Source organism: Lathyrus oleraceus, chromosome 5 (assembly GCF_024323335.1).
Source record: "Lathyrus oleraceus cultivar Zhongwan6 chromosome 5, CAAS_Psat_ZW6_1.0, whole genome shotgun sequence".
Classification (NCBI taxonomy): Eukaryota; Viridiplantae; Streptophyta; class Magnoliopsida; order Fabales; family Fabaceae; genus Lathyrus; species Lathyrus oleraceus.
Genome location: NC_066583.1, coordinates 125842862 through 125867719, shown reverse-complemented (window position 1 = coordinate 125867719; position 24858 = coordinate 125842862). Strand labels below are relative to the sequence as shown.

The window sequence follows — 24858 nt, the reverse complement described above, 5'->3', positions numbered from 1 at the left end:
CGTGAGGTGAAGATTGGGGCACTCTTGGAAGAGTCTGTGATGAAGGGGTTGATTGAGTTGCTACGAGAATATGTCGACGTCTTTGCCTGGTCGTATGAAGACATGCCTGGTCTAGATACTGATATTGTGCAACATTTCCTGCCGTTGAAGCCTAAGTGTGTGCCTGTGAAGCAGAAGCTTAGAAGAACTCATCTAGATATGGCAATGAAGATTAAAGAAGTTCAGAAGCAAATTGATGAGGGGTTTCAGGTGACTTCTACATATCCTCAATAGGTGGCCAATATTGTGCCTGTGCCTAAGAAAGATGGAAAAGTCAGAATGTGTGTGGACTATCGAGACTTGAATAAAGCTAGTCCGAAAGATGGTTTTCCTCTATCACACATTGATATGTTGGTAGACAATACAGCTAAAGTCAATGTCTTCTCATTTATGGACGGATTTTCCGGTTATAACCAGATTAAAATGGCACCCGAGGATATGGAGAAGACAACATTCATCACACCTTGGGGAACATTCTGTTATCGAGTGATGCCCTTCGGTTTGAAGAACGCCGAAGCCACGTATCAACGAGCTATGACTACCTTGTTTCATGATATGATGCACAAAGAGATCGAGGTGTATGTTGATGATATGGTTGCAAAGTCGAGAACGGAAGTCGAACATGTAGAACACTTGTTGAAGCTTTTCCAGCGTTTGAGGAAATATAAACTCCGCTTGAACCCGAACAAGTGTACATTTCGAGTCCGTTCCGGCAAGTTATTGAGCTTTATTGTCAGTGAAAGAGGTATTGAAGTTGATCCTGCCAAGGTCAAAGCAATACAAGAGATGCCTGCGCCCAAGACCGAGAAGCAAGTCCGAGGTTTTCTTGGCCGCTTGAATTACATTTCCAGATTTATATCCCACATGATTGCCACATGTTCGCCGATATTCAAGCTCCTTCGGAAAGACCAGCGTCATGATTGGACCGAGGATTTCCAAAGAGCCTTTGACAGTATCAAAGAGTATCTGTCTGAGCCTACGATTCTGTCTCCGTCTATTGAAGGGAGAGCATTGATTATGTACTTAACTGTGCTTGATGACTCCATGGGTTGTGTGTTGGGTCAGCAGGATGAATCAGGGATGAAAGAATATGCCATATATTACTTGAGTAAGAAGTTCACTGATTGTGAATCTCGGTACTTAATGCTTGAGAAGACATGTTGTGCTCTGGCTTGGGCTGTTAAGCGCTTACGCCAGTATATGTTGAATCATACGACTTGGTTGATATCCAAAATGGATCCAATCAAGTATATCTTTGAGAAGCCTTCTTTAACTAGGAGGATTGCCCGTTGGCAGATGCTGTTGTCTGAGTATGATATTGAGTATCGAGCTCAGAAAGCTATTAAAGGTAGTATCTTGGCTGACCACTTGGCACATCAACTAATTGAAGATTATTAGTCTGTTCAGTACGACTTCCCAAATGAGGAGATTCTGTATTTGAAGATGAAAGATTATGATGAGCCTACGCTCGATGAAGGGCCAGAGCCTGGTTCCCGATGAGGCATGGTGTTCGATGGCGCTGTTAATCAGTATGGAAATGGTATTGGGGAAATGATTATTACTCCTTAAGGCACACATTTTCCTTTTACAGCAAGGCTAACTTTCAAATGCACGAATAATATGGCAGAGTATGAGGCATGTATTATGGGTTTGGAAGAGTGTATTGATCTTAGGATCAAACATCTGGATGTTTATGGTGATTCGGCCCTTGTTGTTAATCAGATTAAGAGTGAATGGAAAATGGATCAGCCTGGCCTCATCCCATATAGATATTATGCGAGGAGGATTTCAACTTTCTTTACTAAGGTTGACTTCCATCATATTCCTCGAGATTAGAATTAGATGGAAGATGCTCTTGCTACGCTTGCTTCAATGATTGTGGTGAAATATTGGAATGAACTCCCCAATATTACCGTGATGCGCTTGGATAGACCAGCTTATGTGTTTGCAGTTGAAGAAGTGAAAGATGATAAGCCATGGTATTATGACATCAAATGTTTTCTTCAAAGTCAGATTTACCCTCCTGGGGCATCTGTTAAAGATAAGAAGACTTTGAGGAGATTATCTGGCAGTTTCTACCTCAATGGTGATGTGCTTTATAAGAGGAATTTTAACATGGTTCTTCTCAGATGCGTGGATAGACACGAAGCAGACCTGTTGATGACTGAAGTGCATGAGGGTTCATTTGGTACTCATTCCAATGGGCATGCCATGACAAAGAAGATATTGAGAGCAGGTGTAACACCTCAAAATTTGCCCTCCTCTCTTGGGACTAGCATAACATATTACATATCATTTTTTAGGTCATTAGGCATTGCATATTGCATATCATGTGGTCACATTGTGCAAGCTATTCTCCCAAGTCTTGATCAGAAGATAGGAGGTCATGTGCAAGCTAGGGTTTCATGGGACTGTCGCATCCGCGAAAATCAACCGGCGAGCCTAAAAATAAAAACACACAGAGAGCCGCCACTAAACGTTATTTATCCCAAGATAGGGAAAGGAAACGCTCAGAGAAACCTGGAAAGACATGGTCTCGCGACCAGAGAGAAAAGGTTCGGGAGTCGGTTACGCAAGGGGAAGGTATTAGCACCCCTCACGTCCGTCGTACTCGACGGGATCCACGCTCTAGAAAAGAAAAGGTTGCTAAACATCACACACACACAGGGAACGCAGGTGGGGTTAAGAGAAACGGGCTCGATAAGGCGTCGCACCTTATGCCTACATATCTTGTCTGGAACAAGAATCAGAGCCTCTGTAGTTCGGCTTACGCACGCCAAACAACACAAAACACACCAACGGATGGCAAACATGGAGCCTGACAACCACTCGATGGAATTACGTCAGCATCCGAACCAAAATATGTACAAAACGGCAAACGTGGAGCCCGACTGCCAATCACTGGGCTTACGTCGGCATCCGAGCCAAAACACACAATCAGATAACAAGTTAACGCACGCAAAAAAGAAAAAGGTTGCCCGGAGTGGTCTCGCACGACCACCTGCCTACATACCTCGTCTGGCACGAGGATCAGGGCGATGTAGTTCCCCTTAACAGGGGCTGAATTGCTAACCAGAAACCGGGGAAAGATACACAACTAGGGAGCTGAGACTCGAGCCTAATGTTGTCATGCATCGTTAACCCTAAGTTCGGTTTTCTATCCTACTTGCATAAGCAAATTATCCTAACCAGGAAAGAAGCAATCACACAAGCATACAATATACAAGCATATATCAGATGAGAACAGGCATCTCAAACAACACAAGCATGTCAATCAAATATCCACATAACACCCACTATAGCCAAACAAGGGGCTCAATCAATCGGGTTTGACTGCCTAAGCAAGTCGTCTGTACAGGCTGGTTTTGCTCTTAACCTTGCCATTACGAGGCTAAGGTGAAGCAGATGAAGAGGTGAAGTGAGGATCAGACCTCACAGCTCATATCCCTAACCAGGGAGAGCTGACAAATGAGCATGGGTCCAGAATAGGGGAACCCTTCTATACTCGATGACTCTGACTCAACAGATCTTGGGCTTTTGATCTCAATGCTACAACCATGTAATGGGAGCAAGGAGAAGACTCACTGAATAGTGGGGGACAGGTTGCTTGTCCCTACCTTCCACCAATTGCCTTACTTGAAGGGCTTTTCCTGCTTGGCTTAAAAATAAACATACACAAGCATTGCCTCTTAAGGAGGACTTCAGACAATTTATTTGCCCGGCCCGGTAACAGCCGGGTCTCCAGACTACATGAAGCTTAGGAAGTCCTACCTCAATGCAAGTTGCTTAAGCAACGCAAAGCAAAAGTTCGCAAGGAATTGAGCAACTAAAGGTACCTGTACAAAAGTCAAACAGAATCAGCATCTACTTTCACAAACAGACAACAATATAATGATCAATTAACCAAGTACAATTATACACATAATGAGGTGCATAGCACAAGGCTCACATGAACCAACATCCTACAAAACAAATACATTAGTCATATGTGTCAAGTAACACAATCCATAATGTGGAGCAAATCTCCTTAATCATTATCTTTAACCTGAAAAGGTACAATCACACTCAAAGGTAAGTATTATGACCACTAGGACTAGCCTAGGGTCAAAAAGATGGAAAAATCCTAAAACAGCAGCCAATTCATGACGAAAACCAAGTAATATTAAATACAAAGGGATCCCAATTGGTCCCATATTCAAACTATATACCTATTTCTATTTATGCAACATGGAAGGCAAAAGAAGCAATGTTGAGTCTCATACAAACAACCAGCAAGATCATATCCAACCACATGTCAAAAAGGATCCAAAAAATCCACAAAAATTACATCCTAACCAGAAGGCATTCAACAAGTCACATATTAAATTTCAAGTCATTTGGCCTAATAGATCAATAGGAATTAATTAAACATGGGACATCATGCAAAAACAACATCAAATGACGTCCAAAATTATACACCAACTTCCATCTAATGGCAAACAGCAATTGTTACCTTCAAAATTCATGGGACCAAAGCCAAAAGCTACCTTAACATGTTAAGAACTATCCTACAAAGTTTCATGTCCATTGGATTAATTATGAGGATATGGCAATATAAATGCTAAAGGTTACACCAATGGAATTCTAACATGCTAGGCAGCAAGAAAAAATATGAATCAAATCGAAAATGGATTGTAAAAATCCACAAAATTAACAGTGGTAGCAAACATGTTAAAGGAGTTTCATGCAAAAAATTAGGGTCATTGGCCAATGGGAAGCATGGTAATCAATTTGGTGAATTCAGCATACCAAACTATGTCACATATGTACATGGCCAACTTCAATAATTCACACATAACTAACCATAGGCTAAAAAATTCCCAAACCTATGTCAAAAAATCCAGAAGGATGTCTAGAATAAGTGTCTCAATTTTCACTTAATTTGGATATAGCATGTGGTCTATACAATTAAAATGGTAATGTGTATGAAAATATGTACATGAAAAGGACCTCTATGTCAATTCTAAAAATTCCCCAAGCACCTATATATTTTTTATTTTTTATAAAATAGTAGAGAAAGAAACAAAACTAACAAAAAAATTGTTATATTCTTTTGATTATTTTTGAGCCATTTATGAATTTTTTAAGATTTTAAATAATTATTTAATGATTATTTCGAATTAATATGATTTATTTGGATTTTATTGAATTAATTAACGAAGCAGTGGCACGTTGGTAATTTTTTAGTTTAGGGCCAAAACGGCGCCGTTGCAGTAAGTTAGAATGGATGGCTGAGATCACGCCTGGGCGCAAAAACACAAGATTGAAAGGCAACTGGAAACGAAGCGGATCAAAGCGAAGCATTTTCCAGAAATTGATGAAGTTCATCACTGTTCTTGAAGTTCTTCATCGCGAACGCAGGTTTTGCGCGAATCTTGATGGAAATCGATGAGAAGCACATCGTTGGAACCGGCTTTGAACCGCGATCACGAATATGGGATCGAATATGTTCAGAAATTCAAGAGGAGGACGAATCGATGGAAAAAGCGATCGCGACGAAAACCTAAATTTCACAATAATTCATACAATTTCCAGCAATTCTACAATCCAATACTTGATATACAATCTATACACATCAATCTACGATATACCTAGCTCAATTTAATCTATCTGTGAAGTTTGATTCCCAACCTTTTCTTGATGACAGTTGCGATGCCGTTGCGATTTCCAGCTCCGGTGATGCGAAACAGATGAAGGAGTCGGTGTTGGAAGGTGCGTAGAATGATTCTAGGAGCTCGAAGATGCTTAGATGATCAAGAATCAACAACTGTCATGGACGTTCAAGGCTTCGTAACAGTTGGAATCGGTTGCGGTTTTGCTCCAGCTTTCATCAACAGAGGCTCAACAGTACCTGCAATTTTTCAATCCACAGAGAAATTTCCAAAGAACTTGATAGGATTTGTCCAAATGAGCAAAAGGATTTGTGGAAAATTTTGAGAAAAAGAGAGAATGTGAGAGTGTGATTTTTTCAGTTATGATTTTCTGTTTGAGTTGAAAAATGATTGTGAGAACCAAGTTGAGAATTGTGAGAGAGTGATTATGCAGAGAGAGATGGTGAGAGTGAGTGTGGAGAAATTGTGCAGAAAAATGATTTTCTGTTAGAGTTGAAAATTGTGAGATTGTGATTAGATTAGGGTGATTGGCCGAAAAAGCTCTTCCAAATGTGATTATGCAGTTGTAGTTAGAGTCTATTTCTGTTGGGAATTAATTATATATCATCTCTTAATCCCAGTCTAAACATAATTAAGCAAATGAATTAAATGGAAAAAATGGTTTATGGTGAAGTTTGGATTTGAGCTCTTCAATGCCTTGAAGCATGACAGCATAAAATGGATATTGAAAACCAGCTCAAAATAGCATTTGGAAGCTGTTGGTATAAGCCTTGTTCCCAAATTCTCAATATTTCCAAAAATGACCATTTTGCCCTTCCTTCCAAATAGTTCACTTCAAAAATGGCATTTTGCATTGAGCCTTTTCCAAAAAATCCAAATATGCAACTTTGAAGTACACATTAAATGGAGTTTGTGCATATAAAGAACTTGCATTTTGGATAAACCATGTGGTAGTTATGCCCTCCCGATTACGGGTATTTCTGAAATTCACTGAGCCATATCTTGCAAACCGTACATTGGATTTTCAAGTTCTTGGACTTTTTGGAAAGGTGAGAACAAGACCTACATCTGTCATGTTGAACAATTTTTCATTTGAAGCTTCCTTGGACTTCTGTTTTTGAGGTCAAAAACTTTCCACTTTTGGAAACTTCTATTACAAGTCAGTTGCTATTTTTGGCAGTTTTTGTCCTGACTTGATTTTCTTCATTCTTAAGCTTTGAGATGTCATTTAACATTTGTTCCAACCCGAATGAAGTGTCTTCAACTCATTTCCACCTCCCAATTAACCAGATCATGTACAGTTGACCACAGTTGACTTTTCATCTGATAGATGAATTTGGCAATGCACAGATCAAATTGAACCCCAATTCTCAACTGAAACGGCTCAAGGGTGACACCCTAGCCCCAATAATCACCATTTAACCATATAATGAACCTCATCTCCATCTCAAACACCATCTCCTGATTAAACCCTGATTGGCCCAATACAACTGATTAGGGTTGACCAATGGTCAAAACCCTAACCTCAAGGAATCTTCTCCAATCTTCTGATGACATCCAACCATGATGATGATGATGTATCGATTCAATCAACATGAAGACCAATGCCCTTGGGGGTCACAAAACCCTAATTCACAGCCCAATCCTCAGATGGCCCATGATCAATCAGTACAACCCTAGGCTTGCATCTTCTGACTTCCTCATCTTCTGATCAAGACTTGGAAGATAGCTTGCACTATGTAACCACATGTTATGCAATATGAAATGCCTAATGTCCTAAAATGAAATGCAAATATGTTAATGCTAGTCCCAAGAGAGGAGGGCAAATTTTGAGGTGTTACAGCTGCCCCTATTCAATCCACTGTGAACCTGTTGATACGAATAGCCTCGGCTTTCGGATGATCAGGATGAAGAGTGATTGAATACCAAGAACAGACGAACAATTTGCACTCTGATGGGATAATAATTAACAACGCCTGTCAGCATCGGCGAAGAAACAAACTTTGAACAAAAATCCGTCTGGTACGGAGAAAATCGGTCTGAACACCACACATCCCCTCGGGAGTATTATTCTTTCTTCTTATTCTTTTCTTGAACCCCGAAATTTTCTTTATCTTTTTTCATTTTCTTGAACCCCGAAACTTTCTCCGCGCAAACGATCCTCGGATCTCTGCATTTGAACCCCGGAACTTTTGATAATTCTTGGTCTGAAAACCCCTTCGGTCTGAACACCGGGACATCGGCCTGATCGCCACTTCGGTCTGGATACCGCCTCGGTCTGAACTCCGGGAAATTGGCCTGATCGCCACTTCGGTCTGGATACCGCCTCGGTCTGAACTCCGGAAAACTGGCCTGAATACCACAAGTACATCAACCTGATCGTCGGAAACTTCTTCGATCTGAGAATCGGAAACTGGGCCTGAACGCCACTTCGGTCTGGATACCGCCTCGGTCTGAACTCCGGAAAATTGGCCTGATCGCCACTTCGGTCTGGATACCGCCTCGGTCTGAACTCCGGAAAACTGGCCTGAATACCACAAGTACATCAACCTGATCGTCGGAAACTTCTTCGATCTGAGAATCGGAAACTGGGCCTGAATACCACAAGTACATCAACCTGATCGTCGGAAACTTCTTCGATCTGAGAATCAGAAACTGGGCCTGAACGCCACTTCGGTCTGGATACCGCCTCGGTCTGAACTCCGGGAAATTGCTAATCGCGTAACGTCCTCTGATTTTATTTCCCTCTCCGCCCGACGGAAACATTTCCTCCAATATCGCACTACTGGGGAACATTGCTGATCTGACGTTCTGATGCTAGACTCCTCAGAATAACACATTTATCTTTCAGCAAAACCACCCCTCAAACGGTAACCACGGTTTGGGACTAGCTTATGCTTGCAATGATGCATGATTGATTTTTCTGCGTAATGCCCCATAAACATGGAAATGCTACGCGATTATTCATTTTTTATGCAATATGCCATGCTATTTTTTCATGATGAATGCATAAAAAGAAATATTCCCCTCTGGGGGACACGAGACTCTCTGCTGAGGCTCTCGTCACTGCTCCGATTTCCACCCTGCCGGGGAATAGTACTGCTGCTGGGAGAATGCCACCCTTGCTGGGGAATACCTCCTTTGCACCCAACCCTCTCGAGGACCTGCTGGGGCAGAAGAACCATCATCGTGCTCTGTGGGGATACCACAATCTCTTTGTCTTGCTGGGGATACACGTCCCAACTCTGCTTTGGGAACCCTCACCGATAGTCCCGTTGAGGAAATGAGCAATCTTCAACCTACCGGGGATGACCATCCAGACCATGCTAGGAGAAACGACTGCTACTCCGCTGGGGATTACCCATGCAACCCATAGGTAGAATCGGCTCAGCTGGGGATGCAGAAATTTGTCCACTACGGGAACTTGTCCAATCCACTGGTAGGATGAACACTGTTGGAGATATATTTCTTTGAAAAAGACCCGCTCCACTCGGGGAATAACAACCTTCTGACCTGGCTGCTGAGGAAACACCATTATAAACCTGCCTGGGTATAACCATACTGACTCGGCTGAGGAGCTAGTCCCCGGATTCTGCTTAGGGACTTAGCTGGGAAATAAGAATTCCCGGACTCATCCGGACCTTTTCTGCTCCATCATCTTGTATTTCAAGCCGCTCCGTGCTCGACGAGAACGTACTCCTGGGATTTATACAGAAATCTCAATTTTCCGACTTTGAAGAGTCTTCTTGATTATCATCAAGGATCGTCGTACGCCTCAACGCCTTCGTCATCTTTCATACCCTCGTCCCTGACCAGACTCTCTGGGGATTTCTCTTGTCAAAGCTTCCACATCACAACCTGCAAGTGAGTGAAAAGTATCTAACAGTTCCTGCAAAACAGATCGTTAGATAAAACCGTGCCCCAGGCGTGTCAAGATTTCAACACTTGGGTCACTCAACCTTCCAAATAAGATTTCAAGCTTTCAATCTTATAAACATGCATTGGAAGGAAACCCGTATGTTTTTAAAAATGCAAGATTCTTTATCAAAAATATCTGGATGTTTTTGCAATCAAAGCGGTTATGAAAAACAAAAACAAAATTATTTGACTGAATATGCATTTTATTGATTGGAAAAGTGTGGCTCAAATGAGCAATACAAAAGAAGCAATTCCTGAAAAGAGGTAATTGCGCAAAAGGAAAAATCTATCCTAATGGCAATGTGAAACCCGTGATCTCATCGAGTTCCAACTCGGTTACACCCCATATGTCCTCAGACTCTCCATGCTTTCTGCCTTCTGAACAAGACGCTTCTGATTGATCCCTACCGGGTATTATCCATGATGCTTTAACCAAAGCGCAAACGATCATGCTAGACGCAGTTGTTCGTTTCAATCCCTCTTTTGCCTGGACCGCCCTTTCAGGTTTTCAGTCCACCGGGATACCCTTTTTTGCCCAAGTCGCCTCTTCAGGTTTTCGACTTGCCGGGTGTACATTTTTCATCTTATCCCTAATTTTTGCCCGAACCTTTTTTTGTTTTTTCGGTTCGCCGGGATGCCCATTTTTGCCTGGACTATTTTGTTCTTTTCGTCCAGCGGGTCAATTTATACGAAGTATTTTTTAACTGCGTCCGCATTCACAGGGGATGGAAAATCCTTGCCATCCATGGTCGTTAGCAACAAGGCTCCGCCAGAGAAAACCTTCTTGACCACGAATGGACCTTCATAATTCGGTGTCCATTTGCCCCTTCGATCGTTTTGAGGAGGAAGGATCCTTTTCAGCACCATATCACCTACGTGATACACCCGAGGTCGCACCTTCTTGTCAAAAGCACGCTTCATCCTCTGCTGGTACAACTGCCCATGACAGATGGCTGCTAGCCTCTTTTCCTCTATCAGGCTCAACTCTTCGTACCGGGTCCTTACCCATTCAGCCTCTTGCAATTTTACGTCCATCAGGACTCTCAAAGAGGGAATCTGAACCTCGACAGGTAGTACAGCCTCCATCCCATATACCAACGAGAACGGAGTTGCCCCAGTAGATGTGCGTACCGACGTTCGATACCCATGCAATGCGAACGGCAACATCTCATGCCAATCCTTGTAGGTTACCACCATTTTCTGCACAATCTTCTTTATATTCTTGTTGGCTGCCTCAACCGCCCCATTCATCTTTGGACGATAGGGAGAAGAATGGTGATGCTCGATCTTGAATTCCCGGCACAACTCTGCCATCATCTTATTATTCAAGTTAGAACCATTATCAGTAATGATTCTCTCGGGAACCCCATATCGGCAAATGATGTCTCTCTTGAGAAATCTGGCAACAACCTGCTTCGTCACATTCGTATAAGAGGCTGCTTCTACCCACTTGGTGAAGTAATCAATAGCCACTAATATGAATCTGTGCCCATTCGAATCCGTAGGCTCTATCTTTCCAATCATATCAATGCCCCACATAGCAAACGGCCATGGAGACGACATTAAGCTCAACGGATTTGGAGGCACGTGCACCTTATCAGCATAAATCTGGCATTTATGACACTTCCGCACGAAATTAAAACATTGGGCCTCCATTGTCATCCAATAATAACCTGCTCTCAGCAGCTTCTTCACCATTGCATTCCCACTGGCATGGGTACCGAACGATCCCTCATGAACCTCTTTCATCAATTGGCTTGCTTCTGCATCATCAACACATCTGAGCAAGACCCAATCAAAATTCCGCTTATACAAACCCCATCCTTATTCAGGTAGAACACCATGGCTAACCTCCGCAGAGTCTTTCTATCTTTCTTCGATGCTCCCTCAGGATACTCTTGAGTCTCTAGATAGCGCTTGATATCATAATACCACGGCTTCTCATCATCAGAGGCCGTATCAACAGCAAACACATAAGCCGGTCTATCCAGACGTCCCACTTCAACATGGGGAACTGATTCCACCTCTGCACCTTAATCAAGGCGGCCAGAGTAGCCAAAGCATCTGCCAAAGGATTCTCCTCTCTAGGCACATGATGCAACTTCACCTCGGTGAAAAACGTCAACAATCTCCTGGTATAATCTCGATACGGAACCAAATGAGATTGATGCGTATACCATTTCCCGTTAACCTGATTTATCACCAGAGCTGAATCTCCATATATCACAAGGTTCTTGATTCTCAAATCAATAGCCTCCTCAATACCCAATATGCAAGCTTCATATTCAGCTACGTTGTTGGTACACTCAAATGTTAGCCGGGCAGCAAAAGGAATATGGGATCCTTTCGGCGTAACCAAAACAGCACCAACACCGCTTCCGTTCACGTTAACGGCCCCATCAAACATCAGAATCCATTCGGATTCAGGGTCAGGCCCCTCCTCCGGGATCGGTTCCTCGCAATCTTTCGATTTGAGAAACATGATGTCCTCATCAGGGAATTCAAACTTCATCGGTTGATAATCATCAATGGGTTGCTGGGCGAGGTAATCAGACAATACACTCCCCTTGATCGCTTTCTGAGAGGTGTACTGTATATCATATTCTGTCAAAATCATTTGCCACCTCGCAACCCGTCCGGTCAATGCTGGCTTCTCAAAAATGTACTTGATTGGATCCATCTTGGAAATCAATAAAGTGGTATGAACCAGCATGTACTGCCTTAGTCGGCGAGCAGCCCAGACCAAAGCACAGCAAGTTTTCTCGAGCAGTGAATATCTTGTTTCACAGTCGGTAAACTTTTTGCTAAGGTAGTATATGGCATGCTCTTTTCGACCAGACTCGTCATGCTGACCCAATACACACCCCATAGACCCCTCGAGGACTGTCAGGTACAGAATTAACGGTCTCCCCTCCACAGGAGGCATCAGAATCGGAGGCTCCTGCAAATACTCTTTTATCTTTTCAAATGCCGCTTGGCAATCATCATTCCACCTGACCGTTTGATCTTTTCTCAACAATTTGAATATCGGTTCACACGTGGCCGTTAGATGAGATATGAACCGTGAAATGTAGTTCAATCTACCTAAGAAACCACGAACCTCCTTCTCTGTTCTCGGTTCAGGCATTTCTTTTATTGCTTTTACTTTTGCAGGATCAACCTCGATTCCTTTCTCACTTACAATGAACCCCAGCAGTTTACCGGACCGCACTCCGAACGTGCACTTGTTCGGATTCAACCTCAGTCTGAACTGTCTCAACCGGTCGAACAACTTAGCCAGATCTACCAAATGCCCCTCTTCTGTTTGGGACTTTGCTATCATGTCATCAACATAGCATTCAATTTCATGATGAATCATATCATGAAACAAAGTCACCATAGCTCTCTGATAAGTAGCACCGGCGTTTTTGAGACCGAATGGCATCACCTTGTAACAAAAGGTACCCCACGGTGTAATGAACGTTGTTTTCTCCATATCATCTGGCGACATTTTGATTTGATTATAGCCAGAAAAGCCATCCATGAAGGAAAACACCGAGAATTGAGCTGTATTATCTACCAACACGTCAATATGAGGTAATGGAAAATCATCTTTCGGACTAGCTCTATTCAGATCTCGGTAGTCCACACACATTCTCACCTTCCCATCCTTCTTCGGGACTGGCACAATGTTCGCAACCCATGGCGGATAATTAGTGACAGCAAGGAAACCAGCATCCCACTGCTTCTGCACTTCTTCCTTAATCTTCATCGCCATATCAGGTCGAGTTCTGCGCAACTTCTGCTTCACTGGAGGACAATCTGTTCTCAACGGTAGCTTGTGCACAACAATATCGGTATCTAACCCTGGCATATCTTGATAAGACCAGGCAAAGATGTCGACATATTCTTTCAACAATGCCACCATTCTGCTCTTGACACTTTCCTCCAAAGCAGCCCCGATTTTCACTTCCTTCTTAGCCTCGTCGGTACCCAGATTTACAACCTCTATCTGTTCTTCATGCGGTTGAATCACCTTCTCCTCTTGTTTTAACAACCTGACTAATTCCCCTGGCAGTTCACAATCTTCTTCGTCTTCTTCTTCGGCAAGATAGATCGGATTGTCGAAGTCATACGAGGGTGTAACAGGATCGTTATCAATGAGATCCGGAGAGGAATCGCATCTGCATGAATGTTGATTCATGCACTGCTTTAGAACCGGTGTGAGAAATCGAAAAAGAAAAATGAAAACATTGCCATTTTTATTTCGTTTTTTTTTTAAACTGCAAAAATAAATGAAAAACAGGGAACACCGCTTTTGACTAAAAAACATCCTTTTATTAATGATGCAAAATCTTACAAATTTATGAACATGAGGAGGCCCTTACAATGGACCATTACGTGTCGGGCAACACGCATGGTTTGCATGCAAATAAGAAAGAAAACAAGAAAAATATTACTCTTCGAGGAGAGTGACCCGGATGATTTCTTCGGCCTTCCAGTTGTGGATTTCCATCCCTGGTTCGCACGGCGTTATCCACCGGTCCATGTCACAGTCGCTGTCAGTATCTTCACCCATCATGCAGATGTGGTCCGGATCCAGCATTCCGGCACTCGTGAAAGTTACAGACGTACGACCCCCTCTTCCTCGTCCCAAGCCTCGGCCCGGTTGATATCCAACCCCAAAACGGTCTTTTTTCTCAGGGACCTCCATTATTCTGCCCCAGCCTGGAGCCTCTCCGCTTTTGACTACCTCAGCAGCCTGCCTATATGAAGCGATGGATGGTTTCTCTTCTTCCTGCTTAGCGAACAGAGCATTCTCCACCTTGACGGTTTCAAATGCCTGGCTCGGCGTCTCCCAGATCTCTCCGTCCATCTCAACATACTTGAACGAAGACAGGTGACTGACAAAGATGTCCTCCTCTCCGCAGACAGTAACACTTGGCCTCCCCAGACATATTTCAGCTTTTGGTGCAAAGTCGACGTAACTGCTCCCGCAGCATGAATCCATGGGCGACCCAACAGCAACTGTAAGCTGGTTGGATGTCCATAACATAGAAGGTTGACTTAAACACCTCCGGGCCAATCTTTACTGGTAACTCCACCTCTCCAAACACGGCCCGTTTTGACCCATCAAAAGCACGCACGATTAAATCAGTCGGGGTCAAAATCAGTCCGTCACAATTCAGCTTTGCCAAGGCCTTCTTAGGCAACACATTCAAAGAGGAGCCGGTATCAACCAGCACATGCGAAAGCACGGCTCCTTTACATTCCATTGCAATGTGTAAGGCTCGGTTATGATTCCTTCCATCTACGGTCAAATCCATATCAGTAAAGCCCAACCCATGGCTAGCATGCACGTTGGATACGACCGTCTCTAACTGGTTGATTGTGATCTCCTGAGGCACATAAGCTTTCTTCAATATTTTCAACAAAGCTTCCCTATGACCCTCAGAACTCAACAGCAGTGAAAGAATAGAGATCTTAGAAGGAGTCTGCTGCAAGTGATCAACCAGCTTGTACTCTGACTTCTTGATAATCCTCAGAAACTCTTCAGCTTCATCATTAAATTTGTTATCCGACCCCGCAGGCGCCGGTGTCATCACAGGAGTACTACCGTTATCTGCCACAGCTTTACCCTTTGCCCTGGCTAAAGCCTCGGCCTTTTCTTTTTTCTCTTTTTCTTCCTCTCCCCTCCTCAATGCATCTGGAGCAAACAATCTTCCACTGCGCGTGAAACCGCTGGGACCGGCATTATCCACCCTTAGCACGGTGGTCTCACTAGCAGTCTGTTCTTCAACCTTCTCACCGTTACAGTAGACCTCTCCCCCATAATGCCATGGCACGGCATCATCTTTGTCATATGGAATTGGCCCAGGTACCGTGATGGTAACTGGAGCCTCCTCCACCAGGTTAGACAAATCCACCGGATCATAGTATATAGTTATGGTGGAGACTTCTTCCTTCTTTCCTTCAGTCCTCTCGACCACAATCTCACCACCGTCCATCAGACCCTGGACATGCTTCCTCAGAAGCTCACAACCTTTCGTAGAAATAGTGCACTCAGCACACTCAAACCCACAGCCCGGGTAAACCCCATTCATCAGCAGTTGTCTTTTCAACTCAACCAAAGGCGTCTTCAACTGATCGACCTCAGACAGCCCCACTCTATCTTCCACAGAAATAGCGTTTACTCCCCTCTGACCATGCGCAGGCATGGGATTTGTATTTACGTTGGGAGAAGGCGCAAAGTTGATTGCTTTGGAATCCACTAGGTCCTGGACTACGTGCTTAAAAGCTTTGCAGTCCTCAACATTATGCCCGGGCGCACCCGAGTGGAATTTGCACTTAGCATTTTCATTGTAACTGGGCGGCCTCTGATCAGGTCTCAAAGGCGCCAGCGTCCTCAGTTGCACCAGCCCGAGATCCAGAAGCTTCTTCAACAGAAACGAATAAGTCACCGGAGGCCTGTCGAATTGTCTATCATTTGCTCTGCCCCTGACCTGGTATCCAGCCCTCTGGGGCCTCTGTTGGAACGGTTGTCTTTGTTGCTGCTGTTGTTGTTGCGGTTGTGCTGACTGAGACTCAGCAGGAATTGTTACTGCAGCATTGTGCTGGAAGTAACGGTCCCTACTGGGTCCGCGCTGTGTATAAACTGCACTGGTGTCTCCTTCCTTCTTTCTCTGACCGTTATTACCGAACGGTTTCTTCGTTCCTGAAGAAGACGCAGATACACCACCCTGGATTTTACCCAGCTTCAACCAACTTTCGATTCTTTCTCCTGCCACCACAATGTCAGAGAAATTGGTGACAGGACAACCCACCATTCTTTCTGCAAACGGCCCCTGCAGGGTCCCCATGAACAAATCGGACATCTCTCTGTCCACCAGAGGAGGTTGCACCCTTGCAGCCAGTTCTCTCCACCTCTGCGCATACTCCTTGAATCCTTCGTTATGCTTTTGAGACATACCCTGCAGCTGGGTACGACTCGGAGCCATATCAGCATTAAATTGGTATTGCTTAAAGAAAGCATCTCCCAAATCTTGCCAGCTTTTGATATCGGACGATCTCAACTTGGTGTACCATTCCAAGGAGCCCCCAGACAGGCTGTCCTGGAAAAAGTACATCCACAGTTTTTGATCCGCGGTGTATGCCGAGATTTTGCGGACAAATGCCTGGAGATGAGTTTCCGGGCAAGAACTGCCATTGTATTTGTCGAACGCAGGCGCCTTGAACTTCTGAGGAATGACAATCCCCTCCACCAATCCCATGTTGGACATGTTAACCACCCCTGGCGTGGCATAACTTTCAAGCACTTTTATCTTCTCAGCCAGCAGCTGGATTTCCTTGTTCTGTGGGGGAACGTTGTAAGGCACAAACGGCTCATTCTGTATCGAGAATTGATCCGCCTCTCTATCCTCTTCCTGATCATCATCAAAGCCATAAAACGGAGGCACAAAGTTGTCTTTCATATTCTGACTAGGCCCAGGTTGACCAGCAGCACCAACATTATTCACCAGACCAACTGTTGTCCTCTTTCCACCATCACGAGATCCCTGCCCCTGGTTGGAGACTCCATCCAGGTTGACCCCACTGCTCACAGCAGAAACCCGCTCGAGTTTCTCAACCTTATCTGCGAGAGCCTTCTGACCAATGGCAAAACCTTGCATTATATTGATCAGTTCGTTCATTTTCTCCTTCAGTTCCAGCATATCAGCACTGGGAAGCTCCATGAGTCTGGGAGTGTTTCTTCTTGTGTAATATCGGTGAGGGCGAGTTGAGTGCAGGGGTACTATTCTTCGAGCGCGAGCAATGGTTCCTGTTTACAAACAAGCACGTTAGTAATAGTCACCTGCAAAATAAAACACAAGTTATCATGATTAATGCATGTATGCAGTGTCTATCCATATGAAGGACACTTTGTCTCTCGACCCTGGCATCATCGAGACAAATAATAAGCCGGCATTAACATTCTGATTAGCAGTGTTTGATTTTGTTGTGCAGATCGGAGATATGTGATTTAGCAAGAATACCCCCAACCATGTGTGTGCTTGTGTAAGTGCATACGGTAAAGCAAATAAAGCTTGTCAACCAATCACTGAATAGAAACCATCATATAGCAAACTGCACAATCAGTGCAATAGTCATACATCAACCAGATAAGGTCAGATACAATCCTCAAGAATAGGAAAGAAATACAGACAAGTGAATTCCGTCAACAAGCCTGACGGTAATTCACAACGAAAGAAAGATCTAACTGGATGAGGGTCCCGCAGATGGCCCTATCTCGCCCTCCATCCTCGCGAACTCTGCGGCGAACCCGAGCTCTATGTTCTCCTGCTGTAGTCTTCCAACTTCCTTCTGATGAATCTTCATCTGTCTGAAGTAGTGGTCTCTCTCTGCCATGTAATGATCTCTCTCGGCCCTGATCTTTGCTTTCTCCGCCTCCCACTCTGCAGCGAGGACTCTGGCTCTCTCATCCCTCTGATCCCTGACTAGGATTTGCCTCCTCTTCTCATCTTCTATCACCTTTGACGCTCTGAACAGCTTCTCCTTAGTGATATCATGCTCCTTTGCTGAAGATGCCAAAGCCTGACTAACCTTCCCATAGTAGGCTGTATCCATCTCAAATCGCTTGGTCTCCAAAGCATGCCGCTTACCCTGATCTTCCATCTTTGCTTTGAGCTCCTGATTAGCTCTCTGAACCCGAGCGACACTCATCTCCAATTCCGTCTTCTCTGCAAGTAGCTGATCTCGTTCCCGCTTCACCTCTAAGAACTCATCCATGCTGACAGAAGAACTTGGACCCTCAATCCTAGGACACACTGAGTCACCTCCAGGGAACGGTAGAAATGTAGACTCAATCCTCTTCCGCAACCAATCCTCAAATAGTGGAAAATACCGGCAGTTGACTTTGCCATAAGGAACCTTACCCCTCCTCTGGATATCTCGCCATTCGTCCAATACCTGCCTCAACTTGGTCTGGTTACCATCAATCGGGAAATAGAAGGACTCCTGAATCTCTCGCCCGAGAGGAGGACCCTCTATAGCAAACCCCATCTGTCTCCGGAGAAGCATCGGGTTGTAATTAATGCAACCCTGAACTCCCACCAAAGGCACATTAGGTAAACTCCCACAACTACATATGAAGTCCTGACCAGCTAAACCATTATGAGTCCAAGCAATGTCATCAGCCCGCAGACCCATCAATCGGAAGGACCACTTGACACTAGGGTCAATCTGAACAAACGCACCTCGGGAAGGCAAATACCCCATGAACCATCTAAAGAGCAACTGAGAGCAGCATCTAACCAGACCACCCCGCCTCTTCTCATTCCTGTTATGCACTGAGTAGTAGACATCTCCAATCAGGGTAGGAATAGGGTTTCTCTGCATAAACAATCTGATAGCATTATGGTCCACAAAATTCTTCTGGTTAGGAAACAGAACAATCCCATAAATGCTCACAGCAATCAGAGCACAAACCGTCTTCCAGTTACCCGCAGCAGCATGTTCCTTGGCATTAGCCTCCAAGAAACTCAAATGAAATCCAGGTAACTTTCCCTTCTCCTTCCAACCTTCCTTGACCATTTCCGGACTCAAATAAAGAGCACGTGAAATCCCAAGGACATCCGGCTCCGCCCTAGTGACATGGAAAGGAATCTGATCACGGATCTGAATACCCAGGATGCTGACATAATCCTCCATCAGAGGTCCCAACAGATAGTCTGGAAAAACGAAACACCTCAACCCAGGGTCATAGAACTGAAGAAGAGTGTGGATGGCGCTCCTGTCGCAGTCAGTGAGTCTGAAAACCATCTTCAGAATACCGCCGTATGACTCTCTAAACATTCCCACATGGTCAGGAGTAATCAATGCTATCATATCCTTGAGCACACCAATCTCTGGATCAAAGAAACTGTAGGCAACATTGTCTTTCAAACCGGTCCTCATATTTGAACAGAAATCTCTCAACCAGAATCTCGATCAAAAGTGTCCCTGCATATGGGTAAACATGGGTTAGATGCAATTAATGCAAAATGTAATGATGCTGATGAATGAATGCAATGCGTTGCCATCCTCCAAGCCATCTGATCATTTGCACTGAATCTGGGCTCTGAACTGATCATAACCATCTGAGGAATGTACAATCCCAATTCTGACCCACGGGTTCCGAAATAAACGGAAGACAGATACATCATCATCACCATCATCACCAAACCATATCCGAGTAGACACATCACCCTTATCTGAATCGGCCCGGGGAACCCGAAATAAACGGATCCCCACTGATAAAATATCTCGGCCCGGGGAATCCGAAATAAACGGATCCCCACTGATAAGTCACGGACAACACTCCGGCGTCACAGCAATAAATGACCATAAATCCGACTTATAATTATGTCTCTGAATCACAGATCAAAAGTCACCATCTGGAGGCTACCTGAACAAACATCTGACAGAACAACCCTCCCCTCACAGGTAAGTTCTAATCAAGTCATCCTAAGGCGGATAATGGTCTCGACAATCGGGCGGAGATACTCAATGGGTTTGCCCTTTCGGGTGTGCCATTGTAGCTCTCTTAAAATCGTCTAAACCAAAGATCCGGGAATGATCGGTCACCAGAGTCAACAACTCAAATGGAGTGACTCAAACAAAGCGGAATATCCACAGAGATGAGCACTATCAAGTGAGCCTCGTCCGGCTTATGGCACATCACGCCGCCAGGCACATGTTGACTTAACATGAAAGAGGCAACGTGAGACCACACTAGTCCTAGGTGTATACTCGGGCCTGGGTTTTAGCCCCACTCAGAACACCCACCCCAAACAACAGAACCACCTGCAGAGGGCGGCAACAACAGGATAGTATGATGCATGCAGACATTAATGCAAATATAGATACACACTGGTTAGAATAATAAATGCAATAAATAACACAAACAAGCAACCTAAACTAATCCTAGAACGCTAGGAAGGACTCGCTTAGGGACGATGGACCAGCATAGGTCTACATTGCTTATCCCCAGCAGAGTCGCCAGCTGTCGCATCCGCGAAAATCAACCGGCGAGCCTAAAAATAAAAACACACAGAGAGCCGCCACTAAACGTTATTTATCCCAAGATAGGGAAAGGAAACGCTCAGAGAAACCTGGAAAGACATGGTCTCGCGACCAGAGAGAAAAGGTTCGGGAGTCGGTTACGCAAGGGGAAGGTATTAGCACCCCTCACGTCCGTCGTACTCGACGGGATCCACGCTCTAGAAAAGAAAAGGTTGCTAAACATCACACACACACAGGGAACGCAGGTGGGGTTAAGAGAAACGGGCTCGATAAGGCGTCGCACCTTATGCCTACATATCTTGTCTGGAACAAGAATCAGAGCCTCTGTAGTTCGGCTTACGCACGCCAAACAACACAAAACACACCAACGGATGGCAAACATGGAGCCTGACAACCACTCGATGGAATTACGTCAGCATCCGAACCAAAATATGTACAAAACGGCAAACGTGGAGCCCGACTGCCAATCACTGGGCTTACGTCGGCATCCGAGCCAAAACACACAATCAGATAACAAGTTAACGCACGCAAAAAAGAAAAAGGTTGCCCGGAGTGGTCTCGCACGACCACCTGCCTACATACCTCGTCTGGCACGAGGATCAGGGCGATGTAGTTCCCCTTAACAGGGGCTGAATTGCTAACCAGAAACCGGGGAAAGATACACAACTAGGGAGCTGAGACTCGAGCCTAATGTTGTCATGCATCGTTAACCCTAAGTTCGGTTTTCTATCCTACTTGCATAAGCAAATTATCCTAACCAGGAAAGAAGCAATCACACAAGCATACAATATACAAGCATATATCAGATGAGAACAGGCATCTCAAACAACACAAGCATGTCAATCAAATATCCACATAACACCCACTATAGCCAAACAAGGGGCTCAATCAATCGGGTTTGACTGCCTAAGCAAGTCGTCTGTACAGGCTGGTTTTGCTCTTAACCTTGCCATTACGAGGCTAAGGTGAAGCAGATGAAGAGGTGAAGTGAGGATCAGACCTCACAGCTCATATCCCTAACCAGGGAGAGCTGACAAATGAGCATGGGTCCAGAATAGGGGAACCCTTCTATACTCGATGACTCTGACTCAACAGATCTTGGGCTTTTGATCTCAATGCTACAACCATGTAATGGGAGCAAGGAGAAGACTCACTGAATAGTGGGGGACAGGTTGCTTGTCCCTACCTTCCACCAATTGCCTTACTTGAAGGGCTTTTCCTGCTTGGCTTAAAAATAAACATACACAAGCATTGCCTCTTAAGGAGGACTTCAGACAATTTATTTGCCCGGCCCGGTAACAGCCGGGTCTCCAGACTACATGAAGCTTAGGAAGTCCTACCTCAATGCAAGTTGCTTAAGCAACGCAAAGCAAAAGTTCGCAAGGAATTGAGCAACTAAAGGTACCTGTACAAAAGTCAAACAGAATCAGCATCTACTTTCACAAACAGACAACAATATAATGATCAATTAACCAAGTACAATTATACACATAATGAGGTGCATAGCACAAGGCTCACATGAACCAACATCCTACAAAACAAATACATTAGTCATATGTGTCAAGTAACACAATCCATAATGTGGAGCAAATCTCCTTAATCATTATCTTTAACCTGAAAAGGTACAATCACACTCAAAGGTAAGTATTATGACCACTAGGACTAGCCTAGGGTCAAAAAGATGGAAAAATCCTAAAACAGCAGCCAATTCATGACGAAAACCAAGTAATATTAAATACAAAGGGATCCCAATTGGTCCCATATTCAAACTATATACCTATTTCTATTTATGCAACATGGAAGGCAAAAGAAGCAATGTTGAGTCTCATACAAACAACCAGCAAGATCATATCCAACCACATGTCAAAAAGGATCCAAAAAATCCACAAAAATTACATCCTAACCAGAAGGCATTCAACAAGTCACATATTAAATTTCAAGTCATTTGGCCTAATAGATCAATAGGAATTAATTAAACATGGGACAGCATGCAAAAACAACATCAAATGACGTCCAAAATTATACACCAACTTCCATCTAATGGCAAACAGCAATTGTTACCTTCAAAATTCATGGGACCAAAGCCAAAAGCTACCTTAACATGTTAAGAACTATCCTACAAAGTTTCATGTCCATTGGATTAATTATGAGGATATGGCAATATAAATGCTAAAGGTTACACCAATGGAATTCTAACATGCTAGGCAGCAAGAAAAAAATATGAATCAAATCGAAAATGGATTGTAAAAATCCACAAAAATTAACAGTGGTAGCAAACATGTTAAAGGAGTTTCATGCAAAAAATTAGGGTCATTGGCCAATGGGAAGCATGGTAATCAATTTGGTGAATTCAGCATACCAAACTATGTCACATATGTACATGGCCAACTTCAATAATTCACACATAACTAACCATAGGCTAAAAAATTCCCAAACCTATGTCAAAAAATCCAGAAGGATGTCTAGAATAAGTGTCTCAATTTTCACTTAATTTGGATATAGCATGTGGTCTATACAATTAAAATGGTAATGTGTATGAAAATATGTACATGAAAAGGACCTCTATGTCAATTCTAAAAATTCCCCAAGCACCTATATATTTTTTATTTTTTATAAAATAGTAGAGAAAGAAACAAAACTAACAAAAAAATTGTTATATTCTTTTGATTATTTTGAGCCATTTATGAATTTTTTAAGATTTTAAATAATTATTTAATGATTATTTCGAATTAATATGATTTATTTGGATTTTATTGAATTAATTAACGAAGCAGTGGCACGTTGGTAATTTTTTAGTTTAGGGCCAAAACGGCGCCGTTGCAGTAAGTTAGAATGGATGGCTGAGATCACGCCTGGGCGCAAAAACACAAGATTGAAAGGCAACTGGAAACGAAGCGGATCAAAGCGAAGCATTTTCCAGAAATTGATGAAGTTCATCACTGTTCTTGAAGTTCTTCATCGCGAACGCAGGTTTTGCGCGAATCTTGATGGAAATCGATGAGAAGCACATCGTTGGAACCGGCTTTGAACCGCGATCACGAATATGGGATCGAATATGTTCAGAAATTCAAGAGGAGGACGAATCGATGGAAAAAGCGATCGCGACGAAAACCTAAATTTCACAATAATTCATACAATTTCCAGCAATTCTACAATCCAATACTTGATATACAATCTATACACATCAATCTACGATACACCTAGCTCAATTTAATCTATCTGTGAAGTTTGATTCCCAACCTTTTCTTGATGACAGTTGCGATGCCGTTGCGATTTCCAGCTCCGGTGATGCGAAACAGATGAAGGAGTCGGTGTTGGAAGGTGCGTAGAATGATTCTAGGAGCTCGAAGATGCTTAGATGATCAAGAATCAACAACTGTCATGGACGTTCAAGGCTTCGTAACAGTTGGAATCGGTTGCGGTTTTGCTCCAGCTTTCATCAACAGAGGCTCAACAGTACCTGCAATTTTTCAATCCACAGAGAAATTTCCAAAGAACTTGATAGGATTTGTCCAAATGAGCAAAAGGATTTGTGGAAAATTTTGAGAAAAAGAGAGAATGTGAGAGTGTGATTTTTTCAGTTATGATTTTCTGTTTGAGTTGAAAAATGATTGTGAGAACCAAGTTGAGAATTGTGAGAGAGTGATTATGCAGAGAGAGATGGTGAGAGTGAGTGTGGAGAAATTGTGCAGAAAAATGATTTTCTGTTAGAGTTGAAAATTGTGAGATTGTGATTAGATTAGGGTGATTGGCCGAAAAAGCTCTTCCAAATGTGATTATGCAGTTGTAGTTAGAGTCTATTTCTGTTGGGAATTAATTATATATCATCTCTTAATCCCAGTCTAAACATAATTAAGCAAATGAATTAAATGGAAAAAATGGTTTATGGTGAAGTTTGGATTTGAGCTCTTCAATGCCTTGAAGCATGACAGCATAAAATGGATATTGAAAACCAGCTCAAAATAGCATTTGGAAGCTGTTGGTATAAGCCTTGTTCCCAAATTCTCAATATTTCCAAAAATGACCATTTTGCCCTTCCTTCCAAATAGTTCACTTCAAAAATGGCATTTTGCATTGAGCCTTTTCCAAAAAATCCAAATATGCAACTTTGAAGTACACATTAAATGGAGTTTGTGCATATAAAGAACTTGCATTTTGGATAAACCATGTGGTAGTTATGCCCTCCCGATTACGGGTATTTCTGAAATTC

At 43.4% G+C, this 24858-nt stretch overlaps 1 protein-coding gene across 1 annotated transcript; it reads right to left on the bottom strand.

The window, feature by feature from the left end:
* Window positions 1–17736: 17736 nt before the first annotated feature.
* Window positions 17737–23203, bottom strand: LOC127088255 (uncharacterized). Its single transcript, XM_051029169.1, has 2 exons — window positions 21989–23203; window positions 17737–19586 (listed from the first exon to the last, which is right to left on the bottom strand). The coding sequence occupies exon 2, from the start codon at window positions 19539–19541 to the stop codon at window positions 17841–17843; it is 1701 nt and encodes a 566-aa protein (XP_050885126.1). The 5' UTR covers window positions 19542–19586; window positions 21989–23203; the 3' UTR covers window positions 17737–17840.
* Between the last annotated feature and the right edge of the window lie 1655 nt (window positions 23204–24858).

Bases quoted from the DNA above. Each gene is read 5' to 3' on its own strand.
- LOC127088255 (XM_051029169.1), bottom strand. From the start codon at position 19,541: ATGAGGACCGGTTTGAAAGACAATGTTGCCTACAGTTTCTTTGATCCA.